The 25,383-nt window shown below is 35.8% G+C and overlaps 1 protein-coding gene across 1 annotated transcript in view; it reads left to right on the forward strand.

The window, feature by feature from the left end:
- ADGRV1 (adhesion G protein-coupled receptor V1) overlaps window positions 1-25,383 on the forward strand; it is a 471,409-nt gene that overhangs the window by 155,501 nt on the left and 290,525 nt on the right. Inside the window, exons 54-67 of the mRNA XM_032475997.1 lie at window positions 654-909; window positions 2,365-2,567; window positions 3,765-3,941; window positions 4,332-4,514; window positions 6,439-6,618; window positions 9,883-10,047; window positions 14,696-14,813; window positions 16,687-16,810; window positions 17,708-17,846; window positions 18,016-18,201; window positions 18,471-18,703; window positions 20,827-20,975; window positions 22,577-22,778; window positions 23,376-23,595. Coding sequence (XP_032331888.1) covers window positions 654-909; window positions 2,365-2,567; window positions 3,765-3,941; window positions 4,332-4,514; window positions 6,439-6,618; window positions 9,883-10,047; window positions 14,696-14,813; window positions 16,687-16,810; window positions 17,708-17,846; window positions 18,016-18,201; window positions 18,471-18,703; window positions 20,827-20,975; window positions 22,577-22,778; window positions 23,376-23,595 — 2,535 coding nt within the window. The remainder of the gene's footprint in view (window positions 1-653; window positions 910-2,364; window positions 2,568-3,764; window positions 3,942-4,331; window positions 4,515-6,438; window positions 6,619-9,882; window positions 10,048-14,695; window positions 14,814-16,686; window positions 16,811-17,707; window positions 17,847-18,015; window positions 18,202-18,470; window positions 18,704-20,826; window positions 20,976-22,576; window positions 22,779-23,375; window positions 23,596-25,383) is intronic.

Consider the following 25,383-nt stretch of genomic DNA (forward strand, 5'->3'; position numbering starts at 1 on the left):
TTTAATTAATTCATTGTTAAATAATAAATCTGTTCAGAGTTTAGACAAGGGAAGTAGAATTTTTAGCAAAAATTTTTTAGAGAAAATTGTTTAAACTATGATACTTTTTTATGTTTATAGATTAAAGAAAATTTTTTTTTATTAATGGAGGTACTGGAAATGGAACCCAGGACCTTATGCATGCTAAGCATGCACGAGGTACCGGAGATTGAACCCAGGACCTTGTGCATGCTAAGCATGTACTTTACCACTGAGCTACGCCCTTCTCCCAGATTTTTTTTTTCCTGTGAATGTGAATTTATTTATTTATTTATTTCTCCCAGATTTTTATATATGGTACCTAGGACATACATTTCCAGAAAGAGATAGTATGTACTCAATATTTAGTCAAATGTAGGCTTCAGGATAGGACATTTTAGCTACGTGTTTTATTAGCTTAAATTTTAGTAGTGGCTTACTTCTTTCTTTTTCCTAACAATCTTTCACTTCTCATATGAAAGACATTAGATGGACTTGTAAGCTCATATTATGTTGCTTAAATATCTCATTATGTAAGATATGGTCAGTATTAAAAGATAATCTAATCTTTGGATATTTTTACTGCACAGTGATAGCTAGAAAATAAATAAAATCTTCTTTCTTTAAAATTTTAGATTTCATTTTCTGAGGGCCAGGCACTGTCTACAATTACGCTGACTGTTCTTGCTGATGATCTACCAGAGTTATCAGAGATTGTGATTGTGACGCTCATTCGTATTATCACAGAAGGGGTTGAGGACCCATCAAAAGGTGCCACTATTGATCAGAAAAGAAATAAGTCTGTGTTAACCACTCTGCCCAATGACTCACCCTATGGCTTGGTGGGCTGGCATGCTGAGTCTCTCTTTGTTAGAGTGACAGAGCCTAAAGGTAAATCGTGTTAAATATTTTTCAGGTTCTAGTAAGTTTTATTGGATAATATTTACTAGGGATGTAAACTTTTTTATATGACGTTTTTCAGTTTGACAGGTTGTACTCAATTCTTTTTACTTTTTGTTTTGTCTTTATTAAATTTTATGATCATGTTATCTATCACTCAGTGATACTACTATGTGAAATACTTCTGCTTTTTGAGACATTACTGTCATAACAGAAATGTTAATATTTTAGTATATCATTGTAGTAGAAGCTTTTGGTTTTTATTTTACTTTATTTTTTTTTATTCTTTATCTTTTCTCTTTCCTCACTCAGAATTCCCCCTTTGTAGATTTTTAGTAGTTACAGGAAACAACGAACAACACAGAAAAATTTATATGCTGCTTGAGGTGTTAATTGTTAAACTCAAAGCAGTAACTAGAATAGTATTTTTTCTGTAAAGTGTAAGTGATCAGTCCCTATTTCTGTATTTCCTTTGAGTTTAGAGTTGAAATCTTTACCTAAAGAACCATTTTTATCAACTGAAGAATTAATAGATTTTTGTGGATAAAGGTCATTTGACTTATTTGAATAAAAGTTTATATAATATGTATGTGTTACGAATATGTTATGCAAAGGCTCTATAATTTTCAGACAGGAACATGGACATCTTTCAAGGACCTCTCATTTAAATAGTTGATGGAAAAAATGACATGTAATTATACACCTGGGTCTGTCTGTCTTATATATGGGAACAGAAACAGTAGTCTTAAAATAAAATGATCTGTTCAGTTACCCATTTCAACAGTTATTTCTGAAACACCTAATAAGTATCAGAAATTGTGCTACATGTTCTGAGAGCAAAGACACAATATTTGGTCACTAGGAACTTACAGACTGGTAGGGAAGATTGACAGTCATGTTTTTTTTTTTTTTCATTTATATGGCAAATCAAATTTAAAAAACCTAAGAAATGAAATAAAAAACAGATGCTTTGAAATACTTTGAGCTTTGTGATAGCCACCTCACTATAAGAATGAAATTGCTCTTTTAATGTTTAGTTATTAAACAATGACTTCTGTGTGTTTAATTTTTTATTTTCAAAGAATCGTCTTAGCATTTGTAATTATCACCTCTGCTCAACCTGCAGTTATGCACTTTCCTAATATTTTCAGTAATTTCTGTTAAGGTGCATGACTTGTGCAACAAAGGAAAGTGAACTAGAGAACCAGAGGTGAGGGTTTAGAACTGGGATACGGTGCTAGCAGTGTACGGGGAGTCTCAACACAACTTTGGAGACAAGGCAGATGAAGCACAAAATACTCTTTCGGAGAGTGTATTGTTTTTATTTTACCTCTCTTTCCTTACCTGTCTAAATGCAGTAGTGCAGAGCATTCTACTCTGAGTGCTTGGAATAGCATCAGCAGCAAATAGAAAAGCTTATTTACTTGAGATGTGTGTGTCTCACAGAGAACATCACCACTCTTCAGTTACGAATTGTTCGAGATAAAGGACTTCTTGGAGACATAGCCGTTCAGTTGGTAGCTAAACCCAATTTCTCACTACATGTAAATAATCAAGCTACTGAGAATGAAGATTATTTACTACAAGAAACAATGATGGTAATGAAAGAAAACATAAAGGAAACTTATGTTAAAATTGCCATTTTGCCGGTGAGTCTTGGCTGCAGTAAATATGATGTAGAATAAAGGAAAATGCTCTTAGAGATAAAAATGTGATGCTCTTATAGGTAAAATCTTTTTTAAAAAGGATGCTCTTTAAATGTAAAAATGTGAGTCCTCTAATGCTTCTGGCCACCCTAATATTTAATAATGAATATTTTATAGCTGAAAGATAAAGATAGTAAGTGTATTGCTTGTTTTTAAACTGAAATATTGTTTGAAGGAACTTGAAGCATTGAATTTGGATTGATTATAGTGTAGTTGGATCCTCTATTCTGTTGGTTTGTTAGTTGTTTTAAACTAATGACTGAATTAATAAAATGGCCAAATCAATCTGGTTATTTTTGTTATTGGTTTCATAGGGCAATATTTTCATTTCTTGGTACGATTGCTTGAATTAAGATTAGTCTTCTGATGGTTTAGAGCTGGTTTTAGGGCTCTCGCTCTCCTGTGTCTAAGGAGAATGTGTATATGCATCTGTAATGATCCACAAGAAACTGAAATTGGTTAGTAGTATTTTAGTAATATTATATAATTAAACATTGTTTATATTACAGTACTGAATATAATAATATATATCATATACCATTAAATAAATATAATATTTTATAATGATGTTAAGTGTTACTAATAGCGATGTTAGTGGTATTAAATAATAGTGGCTTCTGGAGAGGACATTCTGGAAAGACAGGGATGGGGAAGAGCAGAGTTTTCTTTTCCTTTTCACTAGATACCCTTTTTATCTTTTGAAATTTTTATTACCTAGTGAAACGTAAGGTAACAATTTTTTGAAAAGTTAATTAAAGTGCAGGATTATAGTTAGATTTACAAGTCTAGAGCTTTCACTTCTAAGATGTATGTAGCATTTACCAGTTTCTCCTAAATTGAGAGGGTTTATATAGGTAAAATGTATTCAATAGGGTGTGATCAAAATTGCGGGATAGATTTTTAACAATTGTTTTAGTTGCTCATGAGTGTCAGGCTGCCATTGAAACATTGCTGGTAAGCTTGAATATCCCCTAAGATTCTGAAATTGTCAGTAGGAATGTATTAAAATATATAAAAGAATCTTTTCTATATTTGTAACAGAGCTGTCCATTCCCGTGATCAGTCATTTATTCTTTACTGAAAAATATTATACTTCCAATGAGAAATTGAAAAATAAAATATCATCCCTCCCCTTCCCAGGATGATGCCCCTGAGCTGGAGGAAGGATTTATTGTCAACGTCACTGCAGTGTACCTGCTGAACTCTGGCTTCTCTGCTGGACAGCCAAGTGTGTGGAGGCCTGGAATGGAAATAGCAGAGATAATGATCGAAGAAAATGATGATCCTAGAGGAGTTTTTAAGTTTCATGTTACCAGAGTGAGATGAATTTTCATATATTTATAGTAATATATTCATATATTTGTAGTAATATAGTAATATAGCTTATACCTGTTGACTTGGCCAGTGTCAGATTTTCTGAAAAATAATTGGCCTTACTTGTAGATATTTATAAATATCTGTCTGAAAATTTGTCTTACAGACTAATTCTTATTTCTCTTTGAACTAGACCAGATTAAGCAAGTTTATTTACATTACATTTAAAAGTTAAGAGTTCTGAAGACCTATTATGCATATTTATATCTAGCTATTGATTCCTGCTTTGAAGACAGAAATATAAGGACTTATGGAGAAATAATAAATTTAGACACTGATGGCTTATAAGAGTTACCACTGTCGTGCATTTTAACTTATATCCTTTACTTTAAGGATGTTGATGGAGTTATTACTGCCTATGAGGTACCTCCACCCCTGAACATTCTTCAAGTTCCTGTAGTCCGGCTGGCTGGAAGCTTTGGGGCAGTAAATGTTTATTGGAAAGCAATGCTGGACAGCGCTGGCCTGGAAGACTTTAAGCCATCTCATGGGATCCTTGAATTTGCAGACAGACAGGTATGCCAGTTATGGACATACTAGCATTTTTTGGTTGTACTGCAAACGTTTTATAGGCATCCATCAAATGAATGTGCAGTAGTGATTACTAAATGTATTATACTGTATAAATTTCCATGTTGAGCAAACAGAAAAATTGTTAGTTAATGTATAATTTATTAATGGATGTAGGAAGAGAACATAAATAGGCAAGAATTTCATCCTTTCCTGAACTTCCCCACCTTATTCTATTTTAAATAGGAGTTATAAAAGAAGATAATACTTGGCTTAGAGGTGCCTAAGAATGTATAAAAAACTACATGATGAACCATACTATTCCTATGAATTGTAGGTCCTTTTATTCTTTTTATTTCTTAATGCTTATAGATATGAATATTTATTGAGGATTTGTACTAAAATTATGTACATTTATTACTAATACCCAAAACCCTTTTTACAATTAAAAAAAGACTAAAATGTTAGAAAAGAAGCCTAATAGTTAAAACTGGAAAAAATTGAAAAATGATATTGTAGATTTGGGCCAACCAATCTTAAAAACTACAAAATATTCCCTAAGAAGTGTTAAGTTTGTAAAACTGGGCATTTTGCAATATGTAAGAATAAAATATTTTCATAGATTTTTAAATCAGTAAGTGGAAAAAGCACATGAACAACCATGAAAATATTTGTAACTTCACATAGCAGTGTCTCTTTACTTGCAGTCTGATTTTGCCTGCACGGAGCTGCAGAGTGTGCATCAACATAGCAGTTGCCTTTAGGGGGTATGTGAATGCTGCTCAAAGATTAACATAGAGACCTAGATTTTCCTGCACATAAAGATCTATTATTAATATTTGAAATCATGAGTTTTTAACAAACTTAGAACTTTAAACATTTGCTACTAAAAGGAAGGGAAGTACAGATTTTTACATTAAAAATAGAAGCAGATAAATTGATTTTCATTGAAGTAGCCATCCAACTTGAGTTATGTCATCAGCGCTTTATTCTTTCCATGAAGTTCAGGCCCCATCCCATTTAGCACATCCTTAGGATCATCATTATCCTTAAAGTTAACATCCTATAGGGAAAGTATTCTGTATTCTGCAGTATAGATTTGGGGTGTAGACATTTTAATAATCTTACATTTTAGCATGTGCTTTTGTTTAGGTTTCTGTTTCTCTGAGTGTGATGTCCAGATGTCTCACTTTTTTTTCTCATTAAATTAAAGTGAATTTAGGTAGGAAAACTTTATTTTTTGATAAATGTCAGTGTCATTTCCCTCTGGGTACAGAAAAAGATTTGAAATGTGGAGATACAGCTGGGATATTTTTATGACCAATAGTGAAATCACACGCTTGACCAAGTACTTATTTATAAGTTATAAAAAAACTTTTAACTTAGACCCAAAAGAATGAAGCCCTGATCATAAACGTCTAATAACAGCAAATTTGGCTTTTTTTCCTGCCTGTCTTTTTCCCTACATTAAAAGAACAATGATTTGAAACCAAGGGGTTTAGTCTAATTGCAGAAGACAAAAATAATTTGTAAGATACCATTTGATATCATACCACATTAACACAAGTATACTAAAATTTATGTTTGTTTAATGGTTATTAGAGCTTGCATGACATTTTAAATATTTTTGTTTAAGAATAAGTCTTCATTTTTTTGGTATCTATAAATAACCCTGTATTTTATTACATATATAATTTCCTTTATCTTGGAAATAGTAGACTAAATGTTTTACTTTGAAATACTGTAAATATATATATAACTTTAAAATAGTATTATGAGCATAACACATAAAAATTCCTGCTTTTTCCCTTGGTACTATCTATCTAAATTTCAACTAAAAAGTTGAAATGTATGCGATCAGAAATTGCTATTACATTATACCATCCCTCTTCTTTCTCTCCCTTCCTCCTTTCCTTCTCTTCTTTTATAGGTCACTGCAATGATAGAAATCACCATAATTGATGATGCTGAATTTGAACTCATGGAGACATTCAGTATTTCCTTAATCAGGGTGGCTGGAGGTGGCAGGCTTGGCGATGATGTTGTGGTAACCGTTGTTATTCCACAAAATGATTCTCCATTTGGAGTATTTGGATTTGAAGAAAAGACTGTAAGTGAAATATACCAGGAAGGAGGTGCCTTCCCCTAGGCTAATTTTTCTTGTAATTTATAGTAGAAAGGTATTTTTCTTTCTTTTTTTTTTTTTAACTGTTCATTACTCTTCACTCATGATTTTTTCTCAAGGGTCTTTTGAGTTGGTGATTGAATTAGGGGCCAGTTCTCTCTCCTAGGCACACAGTTTGATAATTATGAGAGCGCTTAACATCAGGCAGTTACAAAGGGAAACAGATTTCTGTTACTGAGTGTAATAGACCAGGAGGTGCTTTGTGTCTGTACCTTCTGTTCTCTGCCTGCTCTGCTGCTAGACCTCCATCCTGGTCACAAGCCAGGACTCTGTCATACCCTGGTTTTACACCCCAGGATGGATTTCGCTGGGAAGGGATTTACATTATCCACCTTTCAAGTCCTCTCTCTTGATTTATATTGAACAAAACACCACAGTCACCGCCGCACACGTCTGTCTCCTATTTCTTCTCTCTCACCTCTTACTTCTCACTGAATGCTTACTTCCAGGGCTCACAAGAGTGGGACCAGTTGTCACTGGTTCAAGCCCTGAGGGAGAAAAAAGCTTAATCATTTGTGCAGCCAGGTTTGATGACTAGTCCTAAATTATCTCTGCACCTTAAGTATAAAATATAGTGCTGTAAACTATTTCATAATTATTATGACTTTACTTTTCAAAGGAAATTCCAAGGAGAAATAATCATAATATATAATTTCAGTAATAGGTAATTTCATATACAGCTTTTCTGGCTCCTATGTTACCATTTCCTTTATTTAATCACTTATAGATAATCAGTAATTCACCATAGATCATTTTAAATAGTAGCAAATTGTTCTAATGTCTGTTGTCTTTACTGTTCTGTGGATGCAAGGCTAGGCCTACAGTTTGCCTGTTAGGGCTGGAGTGGCCAGATGCTCCAAAATTTAAATAAACACTAATAACTGCATAGTGATTTGATCATTGAAATACCAACTTCATAAGAAAATGGAAAACATAAAATGAACAGAGCACTTCTACTGCTGCAGCCTAATGAGACTTTTTCTTCCTTGGGAAATGAAAGAGCGAAAGTAGGTGTTTGGAAGTAGTGGTAGATTCGCAAAAGAGTAGCTGTCAGTGTTTCCAAGTCTGGGAAATACAAACTATATAAAGAAGAGAGTAAATACACCCATAATATTATCGTTCTGAGATAGAAATCATTAGCATTTTGTTGTATTTCTGTCCAGATCTTTTTTGCATATATGCAGAGAAATATTTTAATATATATGAATGTGTAACTTATTTTTAATAAAATTTATTAAATTATTAAAAATGTATTCTCTATTAACTTCTGAGGTTAAATAAAGTTTGGGGTTTAAGTAGTCAATTCTCAAATTGATGAAACTTTGTAATAATGTTTTTTGCTTTTAATTTTGTCACACATTTGGACTTAGCCATTGGCCAGTATATTTACAGGTTTCTCTCACTGTATGAAAAAATAGTTATGCTACTATTTATAAGTAATTTTTAGTTATTTATTTTATCTTAACTGCCATCATAAACTTCACTGCATAAACTTCAGTGTGTTCTTGGTCTGGGAACTACTGTATTCCAATAGCCTCAGATCTCCAACTTGTCTTGCAGTCTAAAAGGAAGATTTAAGTCACCCAAACCCTGCTGTGTTATTCTTCATAACCCTCATTGTGAGGAGTGAGTGAGTTGCTACATAAGGCATATATTAACTGGGCTTTCCACTCAATAGGTGTCAATTGCTGTTTTAATTGTTGATGATATTAGTGGTAGCTTTTTGCTCAGCCCTTTGTGGCTACTTTTCTTATATCCTATCTTTTTTTTTTACTGCCCAAGTCTCTTGATAACAGGGAGTTTATTTATTTATTTTTTAACATATTTGTAAGATACACAGTATTGTGCATGTAGTGAACATTCTGTTAGCATTATTTGGCGATTCAGATTAGACTCAGAACTGAAGAACACTGAGAAACGATTTTTGGTATTAATCTGTCAAAATTAGTAAGCTGCTCACAGGGAAGTGTGCTAAGTATACCAAAGCACTGGGAATAGTAGAGACTCATGCAAATATACTTGTGAAACTGAAACTGGAATGTTACTGTCTATAGAAACAAAAAGGACTTATACATGTGGTTTGTTGATAATGGATTTCTTTTCTTTCTCACGTTGCTTTTTTCTTATTAAATATTTCTGGTCTCTGAGGAGTGGTATGAACAGCACTGGATGTGGAATCAGAACATCTGAACTAAATTCCAGGCTCCTTTTCTCCAAATATATGTATATCTGTGGCCCTCAGATTTCTTAAAGTGTCTGTGAGGCTTAAATAAGATGAAGAGAACTGACATATATTAGAAGCTCGCTAAGTATCAGTTGACTCCAAATTCCTACTCTTGGCACCAATGCAAAATCTCATGGGAAAGCAGAAAACAAAATAAGATTGTATTCTCTGCTTGTTAAGTGTCTGTCTTGAAAATGGAAAGCACTGTATTATATTTTTGTATTTACATAACAAGTATGCAGTATAAGCTCAGTTTGGACTTTGCTTCACAAAATCAGTATAGGTAACTCAGTTGAACCAGGTCTTTTAATAGTAAAAAATAAACAGTACAGGTAAATTAACATACTGAATTTTCTTCTCTCCCTATGTTAGGTTAGTAAAGCCTCTTTTAAATTTGAAGTTGCTGAAGTTGTCAAACTGCAAATAATTCAGAGGGCAGTTTGGGTCTGTATTCTGTGAGGGGCCTGACTGCTGTAAAAAGAACCCTCACATCTGAGTTCCTTAATATAATAAGAATTTATTTCTTTTTTATGTGAAAGACTGCATCATTGTTCCTAATTGGGGTTTTATGGACACTTCTCCAACTGGCATCTCAGGCACCAGACTCTCTCCATCTTAGTCACCCAGCAGGTGGAGAAAGAGGGAATGTGGAAGATTATGTGGGAAGTTGATGGCCAGACTACGGTAACATACTTCACTTCTGCCTGTATTCCTCTGGCCAGAATTCAGTTACAAGCTCCACCTGATCACAGGAGAGTTTAGGAAATGACAAGTAGCTGAGTGTCTAGGACAAAAAGGGAATGGGATTTGGTGAAATGTATTTTGGGGGGCATGTTTGTAACAGAGTTCTAAATTCAAACATTGCAGTGATTGTGAATAGAAGTAAGACTCTGTTTGTTTTTCCTGATTCTTTCTTTCTTCCTTTCTTTCTTCTTTTAACCTTACTGGGCTTTCTTTTTTTTCAGGTAATGATTGATGAATCCCTTTTGTCTGATGACCCTGATTCATATGTGACATTAACAGTTGTCCGGTCTCCAGGAGGAAAAGGAGCCGTTCGACTTCAGTGGGCTGTGGATGAGATGGCCAAAGATGACCTCAGTCCTTTGAATGGGACACTCCATTTTGATGAGGTATAATCATCATCAGGACTTCTGTAGTTTAAATTTGTCCTTGTTTGATTTTCTTCTCCGTAGTATTGCTTATGAATTCATATGATAATATTCACTGTGTCTGGAATTTTTTGAAATCATGTGCACCGTGGGGAAAAAAATCACAAACACACACACACACACACACACACCCCTATAATATCTGAAATCAGATTTAGTTCATACGCTGTCTTCATGCTACCATTAAAACTACTCTTCTCTCAACATTTCCTCTCCTGATTGAAGGCAAAACCAGTCAACCAAGCTGCATACCTGGTATCACCCCATCTCCACGCATTTTGTAACTCTTGCATGTATTTGATAACTGAGTTTGATCATTTTTCCCTTTTAAATACCCTTTCTGTTCCTCCTTCTCTGTCATGGCTGTGGCAGTGCATGCCTTCATCTTTCGTTTGGTGGAGTCTTTTAACTGATATTCCTATTCCAAATCTTTTCCCTTTTCTGTCCATTATCTGTGCCACTGATGAGGGTTATCTTTCCATAAGGAATATATTGTTATGCTACCCCATGCTTAAAATGATCCAGGGGCTTCCTCTTACCCACAGAAATTCAGACTCAGTAGCATGGAACACACAGCCTCTCAGAGGGAATCCTGGTGTACCTTCCTCCTTGTCTTTCTTAATTGCTTAGTTCTGTCTTTCGTGTGTTAGTAGTAGCAATCTCCGCCTTATCATCCCAGAAGAGTCTGGGTAGTTTCATAGCGCCCTCTTATCGAGTTGCTGTTTCCTCATTCTGTTGACTGCCTCTTCTCTATAGCCTTCTCTTCTGATGTTAAGCGGAGTTCAACACACTTGTGTGTATTATCACTATATCTGTTTACATGTTGAGAAGTGTACTTACCACAGGAGTTATTAGGTCAAATCATATGGAATTGGAACTGTCCGTTTTGTTGTACAAAATGGCAATTTCACATGATTAAAACTGATAGTAATTGTGTGTCTCTCCCCATACAGGAATGAGGTATCCTTTAGCTAAGGTTTACAAATAACCTACATATTTGAATCTCCATAGGCACCTTGGAGCTGTTGATTCTTGAGTATTACACACAACACGGGTTATTCTGATTCCCTTCTACAGACTCTTAACTTGCTTTTCTGGGAATAGGTGATATTAAGGAGACTTTCTTAAGGAGTGGCATATCTCTTACTAGAGTACTGAAGGTGAGAGATTTATCTCTAATAAGCTGATCTTTGCTTTATTAGGATAAAAATTCCCCTGAGTTGACGAAAACAATTTAATTTTTAGATCAGAATGACTGAGCCATCCCAGGCTAAAATAAATTTAAAAGACCCACAACTAATTTTATCTTGGGAAAAAACACATTAATTTCAAGGATAATGAGAAAAGGCCACAAGTAGTAAGACAGAAAAAAAGGATAAAGAAAAAAAAAAGATGACAAAATGATAAAATATTTCTCTTCTACAGTGAATAAAATAAGATGTTAAAAAAGTGTGATTCAGAACTTTCATACTGAGTCAAAATATCAATCACATACCATAATAACAGAAAGACAATCTCGAAATTACAGAGAGTACGAATTTTTGACAACCACATACACTTTGAAAAAATGATTAAGGTAGTGTTTCAGTCAGTCAGAAGACTGAATGAAAATAATTGAAGAATGGAAGGTGTATTAGGGTCCATCCACATGTGTCCCAGTGACAACTCTCACGGTGACAACTTTGAGGGAGGACCAAGCTCCCTTTGCCCAAGCACTTGGTTTTTATGATTCCTGAGGCTGACTTCTCCTTCCCAAGTCCTGTAGAGCAGGAGTATCAGTATTAGCTGGAGTATCAGTAAACTCTTCTGAGAATATGACTTTGCTAGTTTCCTGTGTCCATGCAGCTTCCTTCTCCTTGGCCAGCTTTACTAACCAAAAGAAGCTGGGGATGCAGCGTATGGTGCAGTTAATCTAAGCGTGAGGTTTCACTGTGAATCCAAGTAGTGTTTATCAGAGCCAACCAGAGCCAAGTAGTGTTTATCAGTCAAATTCTCAGTTCTTTTTTTCTGGAAGGAGGGATGGAGAGGTGGAGGAGAATTGACAAGCTGATTCTAAAATACGTATAGAAATGCAAAAGACCAGGAATAGTCAGAAACTCACAAAGAAGAATTGAGGGTGGTCTTCCATAACTAGATTAAATAACCTGTATCTAAGGTAAATATGACAGTGTGATATTGGGCTCTGGGATAGACCAAAGAGAAGAAAATGGGAGTCCAGATTTATCAGTCTTTTATGGTTTTTGCTTTCATGTGTGCATAAATCATTCCTAAATTAATAAAAGATGAAAGTGAGAGCGAATTAGTTAAGAACCAGAAAAACAGTAGAACTTATGAATAGGTTAAAAAAAAACCCAAAAATAACTTGACAAAATAAGAACTAACCAGAAAGAAAGAACCATTACTTTGCAAATCTAGACAAATAAATGTAAACATCTATGTGAAATTGACTCTAATATAGTAGATACAGAAAGTCTAAGCAGATGAATTTCTGTAAACAAAATAGAATAAGAAAAATTAAGGAATGGAGTAGAAGGTCCCTAAGATGGCTTTCCAAAGGAATTTGACCAAACATTTAAAGAGAAAATAATCCCAGTGAAACATGGTCATTGTCTATTTTTTTTTTTTTTTGAGTCTGTTGACCTTTCATCTGAGCATTCAACACCAAACACACAGAGAAATGTATTTTTTTCTTTCAGTTTTCTCATAGGTAATCAAGAAATTAATCAGTGATGCCCTGTGGTAATTCATTTGCCACTTAGACATTCTGCCACTCTTTTTTTAATTGAATGAAAGATTCTTTAAATTCTGCAGTGCTTTACAGTTTTCAAGTTTCAGATGCGTGATTTCATATAATCCCATAATAACCCCCTTTTTTCTCCCCTACCCCTGGGTCCCCGTCTTCCCTTCCCTCTCCCCACTGTAACCACTAGTTTGTTCTTTGCATCTGTGAGTCTGCTTCATTATTTGTTTCATTCACTAGTTTTTTTGTATTTTTTAGATTCCACATATAAGTGATGTCACACAGTATTTGCCTTTCTCTGTCTGACTTATCTTACTTAGCATAATACCCTCCACATCCGTCCATGTTGCTGCAAATTCTGCCACCATTTTTGAGGTATTGGTTACTCTAATGGAACTAATGATCTTAAACCAGATGTTACAGATATTTCATCCACTCATTTCTTAGATTCTGATACATGATGGCTCAAGTAACATCTAGGTTGCATGCCCTAGCCCTCTATAAGCTTCTCATTTGTCATGAGACGAATTTAGAAATTACTTTGAAATTTCTTTAAAGATTTTCCATAGTCATAATGAGCAATAATTTGCCTGGTTACTAGATTCTAATTGCTAGATCTAGTTTCCAGATGATTAGAAAGATTTTCTCGTGTTCAGCAGGACATCCATACCAAAATGACAAACAGTCTAATCTTCCCCCTACTCCGCCAGGAAGTAAGGCCATCCTTGGTCAGAGAACTGCATCAGGAGGGGTGGGTTTGTGGATCCCCTTGGATTTGACCTTCTCCCTCTTCATTGCTCACCAGCCTGGTGCATTGCATGTACAACTGCATAACAGCTTTATTGTTCTCGTATCCTCAGCTCTGACACACCTGTGTCTCCATTCTAACAAATGGTTTTGTGGCTAAGATATACAATTCAGAGCTGCTGATTCACAATGTGTGGAGAGTAAAAGGGTTGGGAGTGATTCACTGCATCCCAGGAATTATAGATTTTCCATGAGTATATTTAAAAAGGCCTTGAGGCAGGAAGTATACAGTCTCATATAAAATTTTTAAGAAGTACAGAAATAAGGGGCTATGAAGAGAGAATGGCTTGAGAGAAGAGATTAAAATAATGCTTTTTAATATTAAAACTCTCAAAAGATGCAGTTGCAGAACTGAGATGTACATGAGAAGCAATAAAACGCTGAATTCAAGCAATAGAAAGTTAATCAGTGATGCTTGGGGCAAACTGGAGTTTTGCTATCAGCATAGAGAGGAAAAAGTAAAGAGAAAAATGATTCTGTCATGGTTGTATCTCAAAGTATTAACCTAGTTGTCTTCTGTATATTTGCTTTTCCTCATTCTTTCTCTTCCAGTCTACACTGAAAGTTTAACACATGTTGCAGGAAATTACTGAACTAAGTGTAAGACAAGAGAGGGAAGGAATACTAATCAGCACTCTTGAGACCAGCACCTATGGAAGGAAAGGGAAGGAAGCAGGAATGGGTAGACGGCAAAGTAAAAATGGGTAGCAGAAAGCTAACCTTTATAAGTATTGAACCTATGACCTTGATCTGTTTACATCATGCTGTGACCATTTAACTCTCTTTAAGTGATTGAACTTTCAATGGTTGAAAATTTTCAGTAAATTTAAAAGTTGTGTTAAAATTTCCCTCCTTTTTCCTATTAAGAACTTAAATGGGATTTATGCTCAGAGCTAATTTTAATATAGTAGTTCTCTCAAGAAGAAACCCATAATTCTAGGGGACAAAAAGGATACACTTTAAAAAATGCTTGTAAGTATAAATACTATTCTGCTAATGAGAACATTCAAAATTTAACTTTGGCCCATCTGGAAAATATGTTCCTCCTCTCATTTGACGTAGACCGAGTCCCAGAAGACCATTAAATTGCACACACTTCAAGGTACTGTGCTGGAGGAGGACAGGCATTTCACCATTCACCTGCTACCAGTTGATGAGGTAGAAATATCTCCAGTAAAAGGTGAGACAGATTGACACTTTTTGAAATTAAAAAGTAAATTTTCAGAGACAGGTAACCAAATAATCAATAGTTACAAAGATAGGTAGTGTTAGTTTTTATAATTCCTAAAATGTTTGCTTAACATATATTATTTGCCACTCATATTACAGTTGAAGACTTTCAAAAACTAAAATTACAGTTACCAGTGTTGGTAAGGTCATATGCCAAAGATTTCTACTACTTAACTGTGTGCTTTTTAAAAAATAAAGGTGTTTATTTTAGCAATGTTTATAAAGTAAACAATGAAAAATTTCCTGAACATTCAACAATAGGAGACTTGTTAAATTTAACAAAATACTATGCAACTATTCAAAACAATGTGCCAGAAAAAGCCTTACTGCATTAAAAATAAAGAATACTTAGGTGACATGAATAATTATGTTAATAAAGCAGGTTTCATAACAGCATGTTCAGTGTAATTCCATTTTTGTCATGTGCATGTCATAAGTATGTTTGTAATTATTTACTTGAAATGTGGATAGTGGTTTTTGATTACTCGTATTTCTACACTATTTATGATGATCTTGTATTACTTTTGTAATAAGATGTTATTTAACTTAGCGCATGTCTCTTTCAGCCTACCTATACCTGTTTTCATCAGAAAGTAGTTACTTAGACATTTTGACATTTCAGAAACAGGCATCAGAATTCTCATTTGCCTATGGTCCATGTGAAAATTTGTTTCTTAGATCTGGAAAGGATTAGTGGTACTAAAATGGTTTCATTATGTTATGAAGAGTAATAACCATAAAAAATGGCCCAGCAACTTTGATATGAAAAGTTAGTTACTGTTGACATATAGATAACAGTATCTTTTTTGCCATGAAGAACTTCATCCTATGCAAGGGTCTCTGGCCAAACGAGCAGAATTCTATGGCCAAGGAAATTGTCAAAATTGTAAAGAGCAGCACTGTACTCTTTACAGTTACCTAGGGTAGTTATTCTTTTTGTATTTTTATCTAGAGTGCTTTCCAGCAAGTCTGTGAATCATATCTTTGCACCATATCCTTCCATAAGTCTTACAGTCAGCTCAGTTGTCTACATTGTATTAAGTGTCAGGGTTGATGTTATGTAGACTAACTAAACACAAGAACAAGAAGATACCAGTGGGTCAAGGTAAATTGTTCATTAACATAAAAAATTCATAATATATTTCTAACTGGGATGTCCTTACACATGACAAACCACTCTTGGTCCCATTAATCCATTGCCAAAAAGTGATAGATGGTATAGTAATCCAGTCCTTTGTTTCGTGAAACCCTCATGTGTACTTCTGGAAGCAATTTTTTTTCAAGTTACTGCTAAATTATACTATGAGTCCTTGAGTTACTTGATACGGCTTTTATTTACATTTTAGCAGGAATATTTGATGCATTTTTATAAATGCTTAAAAGCAAACAGTAGAATCAGAAAATTAAAAATATAAAAGGGCCCCCACGAATTCTTGCTTTTGCCACGTAGCAAATAGTTACAGCCATGCAGCCAGTTGCAACGAGCTACCAAATGGTTACTGTAGAAGTGAATGAATGCAAATGGTAGAAGAGTACTTGCTTATCATGGGAATGATAGTGGAATTACTGTCCACTTTATCCTACCCTTTTCATGAAAATGTGTGATCTTGGGCAAGTAAGTTTACCTTGTGTCTTCAGTCCTCAATGTGCTTAAATGTCTTCAGTAAGATAAAGATACTATTGGTACTTAATTTATATGATTGTCATGAGGATTAAGTCAAAAGATTAGTATGTGTAAAGCCCTTAGCACATTGCTAGGCACATACCAAGTGAACACATGTATTTTCTGCATAAGTGGTATACATATATCATCTTCCACTTAGGTAGCGCATCAATCGTCATTCGGGGAGATAAGGGAGGGTCAGGAGCAGTTGGGATAGCTGCGTCATCTTGGCACGTCCTCATTGGTGAACCCTCAGCAAAATACAATGGTACTGCTCTCATCAGGTAAGGGCTTCCTAGTTTTTGTTTGCCTAGGTGAGGGTCTTGATGTTTATTTTTATGCCCTAAATACTTTGTTCTCAACACAGACACATTCTTCAGGCATTGCCATTTTATGTATTGGTAATATCCTGTGGAGAATAGAACACATTTCTGGTGAAAACTGAAGATATACTCTGACCTGTCTCTTAGTTAGGTCATGAGATTTCTGACTGTTTCTTAGATGATTTGCACAACCCATGCCAAGGAAAGCATATTGAGTGACATCAGAAGATCTGTGCTTCCAGCCCTGTTCTGTCACTAACCATGTAAAGTGACAGTTATTTCGTCTCTGTAAGCTTGTGTGTCTTAGCTGCAGAATCACTCCTTAAAAAAATCATCTGGAGCAAAGATTTTATGAGTCTTTAAGTGTTCAAAAATTAGGGCCCATTATATATCTAAAGTAGTATGATTGTAGGCAGTTTTGATTGTCACAGGTTTTCTCATGAGGAGTGGGATAGCAGTTATCAATGCAGTAGCTGAATTTGTGTTGAGACGTTATCTTTTTGGTAGCTTTTCCATTAGCGTTACATGTAGGAAGTGTTACTGTTCTCTGGGGTATTCATATTTCATACCTTGTATATTAAGTGAAAAGTCTTTACAAACTTAAAAAAATCCTTTAAGCCTTCTCCTTGTGATGTTCAGCTTTTGCCAGTGTTCTGGTCGAGCAGGATTGCACAAGTGCAGTTCTTTGGGTGTTACTCTTGGAATTGTAAGACTTTCTTTTGCTTTACTGTTGATAGATGAGGCTATTTAAATCTTGAAGTAAATGAAAATTGTTTATTGTTGAAGGTTACAGCAAACATTTAGGAAAAGTTCCTTCAGTAAAAATGTGTTGAAATATACACTTGTGTATTGTTGTAGCCTCGTTCGTGGCCCAGCGATTTCGGGGGAGGTCACAGTGGACTGGAGGATACTCCCTCCTTCCGTGGGGGAATTCGCTGAAACGTCAGGAAAACTGACGATGCGCGATGGACAGTCTGCGGCAGTTGTAGTGATACAGGTACCAGTGTTCCTGATGACTGTCATGCCCTTTGCTCTGTGTGTGTGTGTGGCTGGGGTGGGGTGGTGGGAGGTGGTTAATATCACAGAGTTTGTTGTGGTTGCTTATGTGATACTTTCCTTCTAATGTTCACATTCTGCTGCGCATGGCCCTTTTTGTCCTTCTCTAGGCTTTGAACGATGACATTCCTGAGGAAAAGCGTTCCTATGAGTTTCAGCTCACTGGAGTCAGTGAGGGGGGAGTGCTGAGTGAATCCAGCAGCACTGCCAACATCACGGTGGTGGCCAGTGACTTTCCCTACGGCCGATTCGCCTTTTCACAAGAGCAGCTTCGAGTGTCAGAAGAAGTACAAAAGGTAGAGAGTGAAGTGCTTAAAATCTTAAATATCATTTTTATTTTTGTATCGTGAGTGATCTTTAAAATGTGTTTCTTTGTTCATATTCCAAAGGTTTCACAGACTGGTTGATTTGTTCCTAATATCATTTGTACATAGAATTTATATAGTTTTAAAATTTTTATATAATTTCAGCATAATCCTAGTGAATAGAATTAGAGACATTCAAAATTAAGTCTTGTCTGGTAGGTGACTCATCCAAATCAAATGGAAAACTGCTTCTTGCGCAGGTTAACCTCACAGTCACCCGTTCGGGTGGCTCTTTCGGGCCCGTGAAGCTCTGGTGTGAGACCGTGAGCGGGACTGCAGAGGCTGGCTTGGACTTCATCCCTCCCCCCGGGCAGCTCCTCTTTGAAGCAGGGGAGGTGGTGAAAAGCCTGCATACTGAAATCCTTGATGACAGCCTTCCTGAGGGCCCTGAGGAATTTTCCCTGGTGATTACAAAGGTGGAACTCCTGGGAAGGTAAAGTGAAAAGGAGGATTAGGAAAAAGGAAAGAAAACAGAAAGAGAGAAAGGATGAGTCAAAGCTCGGGTGTGCAGGGATTACTACGGAATGTAAGACCCTCCTTTTTTGTGCTTTTTCTCGCATTTATAGGACACTAAAACAGGACATGGTGGCAAAGACTAACTTAACTGCACAATGTTCTAAATTACATTTTTTCCCTGAAAGTTGGAAGTCTGTGTTTCTATTCTGTGCAGTCACTCTGGGCAGCAGGAGAATTGAACATGGTATGGGCTTGTAGTGATTTGGTGAGGAAAGAGAGTAACTGCTCTGTAGGTCAAAGGTCAGCTGGCGTGGCAGATTTCCGTTCTCCCATCTCTCTTTCCACATCTGTGAATGGGCTGGAGTGAGAGACTTCTTTCCCTGGTTTCTCTGAAGGCTGTATTGTCTTCCTTGTGAGTGAATGAGGAAGATGCAGATTTTAAAGCAGGGGAAAAGTTAGAGTCAAGTAGTTAATGCACCATGGTTTTGATGAAGATCAAGAATTAACCATATCGAGGCCCCCTCATTCTCTGATTTAGTGGGAGCGACTCGGTTAACAAGGGTGAGAAACACAGGTCGCCCGACGAACTACCCTCAGTTTGAGTGGCCCAAGGAGCACCTGCTCCTAGGCCTACACCAAACCTTCGACTGGAATGATGTTTGCATTTGTTTATGTCCTAAAGGAAGTTTTCTTGTGCATGAAATGAAAATGTTTTTGCATTTGTTCTGTTAATGCCATGCTTTAAAAGCTTTTTTTTTTTTTAACTAAAATGTTTCACAGAGTGACTGAGGCTGAATATATATCATTCCCCCGGGGAAAATATTGTGGGCTCACAAACATTTCAAATCCTAAGTTTCCCAGACATAAATTCTGTGTCTGATGATGGGTATGAGTTTGTATTTATATTAAATATATTAAAATTTGAGCTGGTCACCAGCTATTTTAATCCAGTGAGTGAAGTTTGGTAAAAGTAACTCATCTTGTGTGAGATTCTGTCTGTGTTCTTAACTAAGTAGGGCTTGAAGCATTTGTCCTTTCTGCTGCCTTTTTAAAAAAGCAATTCCTACTTAAGCTTAACTCTGAGGAAACAAGTTTTTCTTCCAGATAAATTTCTAGGCTTCCTTTGATCTGAAAAGGAAAGTACTATAAACCCATTTTGCCTAGTTGCTAGACAATTTACTGCTTTGGTATTAAGTTGTAGTAAGCAGCTAAACTACATCCATCTCAGGCTACTGATAACAGTTCCTCTTATCATTTAATATTTTAATCCCCAGTTTTCTAATTTTGCCTTCTATATAATCTCATTAACCAGCTTTCAACCTGTTCAAACTATGTAGGGTAAAAATACTAGGTAAATATAATTTGGGAATTGAAGGAAGGGCTAAAATGGTTCAGTGCCATTTTTTTAGCCTGAGAGATTACAGCAGTATAAACCCTTTAAGTCAAACTTTTCTTTGATGGAAAGAATATCAACCTTAAAAAGTCTTTCTTAGCAGAAATATATTGCTAGATGAGTAAACTACCATCTGTATTTAAAGAATAGAGGCATTGATTTAATTGTCCACAGAAACTGAAATATTTTCTTGAATCTTGATGGTTTCGTTTGAAATTTCTTCAGTGGCTTCGCGCTCATGGTATCTTTAAAGTAACCTTCTCTTCCATAAAAAATAAAAAAATAAAAAATTAAGTAACCCTCTCAACCTAGCACTGGCAGTCTCCCGCCAGGCTGGTTTCCATCCCTGGGTGCACTGCAGTTCACTGTGTATCCCCTTTCTTGACCGTTACTGTAGGATGTGTTCAGAGTTCATTTTACGGCTTTTTCCCAGTTTCCCAATAGTTTTATTATCTTCCCACTGCCTGCGCTCCATAACTCTGTATTAATTTTGGTTTTATGAAGGCAGTGATAATTGGGAGCAGTCCAGAAACCTATTTCAAACATCTTTCAGGAAAAAAAATTTTTACTATTGGGATCTTGAAAAGGATTAAGAAGCCTAATAGAACTAAATCATAAGAACTAATAGGAGCCTTCTCTGATTCATGCCAAGCAATTATGTACTCAATTTATTTTATTTTTTATTTTATTTTTTATGACTTTGCAAGAGGGTATGATTTTACCATCCAGGAAAATGGACTTCAGGTAGATCAACCTCCCGAAATAGGAGACATCTCCATTGTCCGAATCGTAATAATGAAAAGTGATAATGCAGAGGGAATCATTGAATTTGATCCAAGGTATACTGACTTTGAAGGTAGGCTCAACAACCTTACTCGTAAATTTACCACCAGTTTCTGCATGAGAGTGCTTGAGCACGACATTGTCAGTGTAAATTCCCATATGTGATTTTTCTTGGTTTGGGATGTGTGCATGTGTATGCACATGTGTACACCTTTATGTGTATTTATAGAAGACTTTCCACATATTTATATGTTTATCGTTAAAATATATTTTGAGTTACCGTTGGGCAGTCTTGAATCTCACTTGTGTATGGCAAAACTGTACGGTTAGGAGTGAGGCAATTAAAAACATAGGAGAACTTCTGCTTAACTTTATTGAAATGCTTATATTTCAAATGATTTGATGAATTTATTTCTAATTTATGCAATGCCTAATTTCCTTTGTGATTAGAGGTCAGTGAATATTCCCATGCTAATGAACAATCACCTTTGAAATAAATATTTTACTGGACTGCAGGTTCAGGTAGTATCTGGACTCCTCATCGTGCTTTCTTGAAACAGTTCCTAATAGCAGCTTGCCTGCTACTGTCAACTCTCCCCTCCTGTAGAAGCAAAATGCAGAATATATGGCTGTGTTTCTTCCTATTTCCTCCTGGATAGAAGGAGGTGGCTGCCTGTCTGATTTTATTCAAAGGCAGAGTGTGAATATACATTTCAAAATAAACGTTATCTTCTTGTTGCAATTAATTTATCAGTTTCACTATCTCTGTCAAATTCTTTGGTTTTCTACCCATTTTTAAACTTCATCAGAGATCACTTTAGGAGCTGATTTATATTGATTTCATGGGTGAAGTCATGGAAGACATCACCATTTTGTGAATTTCAGTCTACAGCAAGTAAAATCAGGCTGCATTTTTACACTAAGAAAAAAAAATGAGACTTGGATTTTTTTTCTGTTTACTGATTTCTGTTTAATTCACCAAAACTTTGGAGGGTTTGGGGCAATGCATGTTTATAATTACAATGTAAGTTTGGTAATATTTAGCTCTGGCTGGTGTAAACTCAATTACGTGATGTTTTAATATACAGATCTTAACATGGCTTAAGAAGAAACGAATTTTTGAATAGAATTTTTAAGTGGAATCAAACATTGAAGATTTTTTTTGGATTTACAAGTCGGTTTTATAGGAACCAAAAGTGTAATAGAATCATATTTATATCTGGACTTTTAAAGCATTCATATGATAAAAATAACAAACAACTCAATTTTTATATTACTTATTTTTCAACTAAATATGCAGAAACAATCCAGAATGGTTTACTTTGAGTACACTTTTAAGTGTTTTTTATGTTCATCTAACATTGTCTTAAAAAGCAAGGGTTCTTTACTTGTATGTGGCACACAGGAAGAATGCCTGTTAATGATTAAATCAATGATTTAAATTCCAGCTTACACTGTTCACTATAACTTTCCACTTGTGACACACTATATTTCTTGTAAAAAATGTCATGAAATTTTCACTGATTGTTTTTTTAAAGCGATAAATGAACTATGGAAAAATTGAGTGCTTGTATTACACCGTTATATTCAGTTGTCAGTTTTGATTTGACTGAACCTTATGAAAGTTTGGTTGTTTGTCTGGTATACGACTTACATTCCGAATTCCTGTTACAGTGGAGGAAGATGTTGGGATGGTCATGGTTCCAGTGGTGAGGCTTCATGGAACGTACGGCCTTGTGACAGCCGATTTCATCTCTCAGAGCTCCTCTGCAGTTCCTGGTGGTGTCGATTATATGCTGCATGGTAGTTCAGTCACCTTTCAGCATGGGCAGAACTTAAGTTTCATAAATGTTTCCATCATTGATGACAATGAAAGGTAATTCTTTAGTGATAATTGGAAATAACGTGGACATGTGTTTCATAAATGTTTCCATCATTGATGACAATGAAAGGTAATTCTTTAGTGATAATTGGAAATAACGTGGACATGTGTAAAGAATGAATATCATGTTTCAGTTCATACCTGTCTTTTGCACTGATAATAGAATTTTAGATTACACATGTGCCCATTGAGAAACAAGTGAGAAACTTCAGAGGGTGCTGGAGTAGGGAAAAAGGGACTGGAAGATCATTGTGATTGAATGTCACTTTTTCTCAAATAGAGGAAGAAATAATCTTTGTTCCCCTAGATTAGAAAAGTCTAATCAGAATGTGGAAGCATCCTGCAAATCACTTTCTTTAATGCATTAAACAATTAAAAAGAGGGGAAGAAAGTCTGATAACTATCTCAGGTTGTGTATAATATGGAAGTTGATCATTTGTACCTTTAGCTAAGCACCCTCTTCCTACCAGTGGATGTGTGACTACTGTGCCTTGAATATGTATGCCCAATTTGGAAAATGAATGGTTATTTGGATTTTAGAAGCATTTTAATATGTTTAGACTCACAGACTTGCTCCTTCTTGCTATGCAGTGAATTTGAGGAGCCGATTGAAATTCTGCTCATTGGAGCTTCTGGTGGAGCGGTCCTTGGGCGCCACCTAGTGTGCAGAATCACGATTGCCAAGAGTGACTCTCCCTTTGGTGTAGTAAGATTCCTCAATCAAAGCAAAATTTCTGTTCCTAATCCCAGTTCCACAATGATTATACCCTTGGTGCTGGAGCGGACTGGAGGACTCTTGGGAGAGATTCAGGTACAGTTATTCTTCCCATGGCTTTACAAATAATTTGATGGATTGAGTATGGTATTGGGTTTTCTTATTCCTCAAATATATTCATTTATTTATTCACATCCAATAATATTTATTAATTACCTAGTAGGTGTAGGTAGCTTCCAAACCTTAATAAGTACATGAAAATGTATAATGCATACAGCTGTCTTCAGGGAACTCTTTTAAGAGCAAGTTAAAAATTAAATGAAGGATTCCGGTAAGTAAACAAGTATTTGTTAAGTGCTTTCCATGTGCCAGGACCCTGTTGTAGGCCCTGAGAAGACACTGGTGAACAAGACAGACTTCATCTCTGTCCTCATAGAGTTTTCAAACAATAAGCAAATAAATAAGGAGAAAATGATCTGATAACACTAAGTGTTTAGCTGGAATGTAAAGTCAGGAGACATAATCAAAAGTGACCTCATGGCAACCCTTGATTGGATGGTAAGGGTGTGATATTTCAGCTGAAAGCTGAATGGTAAGAAAGAGGTGCTCTTGTAATTGTTAGAGGGATTGGCATTTGGGCAGAGGGATTAGCTAGTGCAGATCTGCAGACCTGGCATGTCTGAGGTATGGAGAGGTCTGTGTGCAGGAGTGTGGGAGGTTGGAGGTGAAGGGGTAACAGCACAACATAGGTCACAGCCAATAGCTGTGTGATCACAGAGAACTTTCTGAGCCAAGTGAAAGATGAGTCTAGGTGCACATAGGATGCCATTAGAGAGTTTTAAGCAGAGGAATGATGTCAATGTCACCAGCTTGTCAGCTCACTTACGACTTCTGTGAGAAAAATGGGTTGTCAGGAAGCTAGAGTAGAAGCAGGGAGGACAGTTAGAAAGCTCTTGCTCTCTATGGCCCAGGGCAAAGCTGGTGGTGGCTCAGACAGAGGTGGAGTTGGAGATGGCTACTAGGCGCTTCAGGGGAAGGGTCAGGGAGGCAGGGGGATGTAGAGTGTGGGTTGTGGAAGTTCAGAGCTGCAGACACAGACTCAAAAGGTGTTGACACACTGGAGGCATTTGAAACTCTGCAGCCGAAGGAGTATGGACAGGGATGTGAAGGTTAGTGACCAAGCCCCGGGCTCCCAGCATTGAGAGATCTGAGGAAGGAGAGCCAGTCAAGAAGACTGAGAAGTAAAGAATAAAAACTAGGAAGGTATGTAGTGTGTAAGTATCAAGCCAAGGAAGACAGGACACAGTATTTCAAGAGAAAGAACTGGTCAGCTGTGTCCACTGCTGATGAAAGATGAAAGAAGCAAAGAGAAGTGCCCAGTTTTCTTTCTTCATAGATCTAAAAAGTATACAATTTTAAAGCACAGAAACTTAAAAAAATGCATTTATTACAATATAAAGGTTTTGGTGCTTGTATCAATTTAGGAAAATTATTGTTCCTTTTACTCTAGGAATTTATGTAAGCCTATTTAGAAGAGGTTGCAGACCCAGCAAAGTTTTCACATGATTTTATTGTCAGATTCAAATAGATTTTGTTTGACAGAACCTGTACACCAGCAAGACAGTTTATGCTTCTTTTTTTAAGTTTATATAAATGACCAGGTATTCAGATTTTTCTTGTTAGACATTGTTATTCATGAAAATGGATATTGTATAGGAATGGCTTATATTTGCAAATATCATTTTAAAACACATGAGTTGAAAACATAGAAATTTGTTGGAAATAATTCTAGAGTAGTTTTCACATGTATGTATGTATGTTTTTAATACTACATATCCTGCTAAATAATTCTTTGTTTAAAATTGATCATCTTTGTTTAAAATG

The sequence above is a fragment of the Camelus ferus genome, chromosome 3 (assembly GCF_009834535.1).
Source record: "Camelus ferus isolate YT-003-E chromosome 3, BCGSAC_Cfer_1.0, whole genome shotgun sequence".
In the NCBI taxonomy this organism is placed as follows: Eukaryota; Metazoa; Chordata; class Mammalia; order Artiodactyla; family Camelidae; genus Camelus; species Camelus ferus.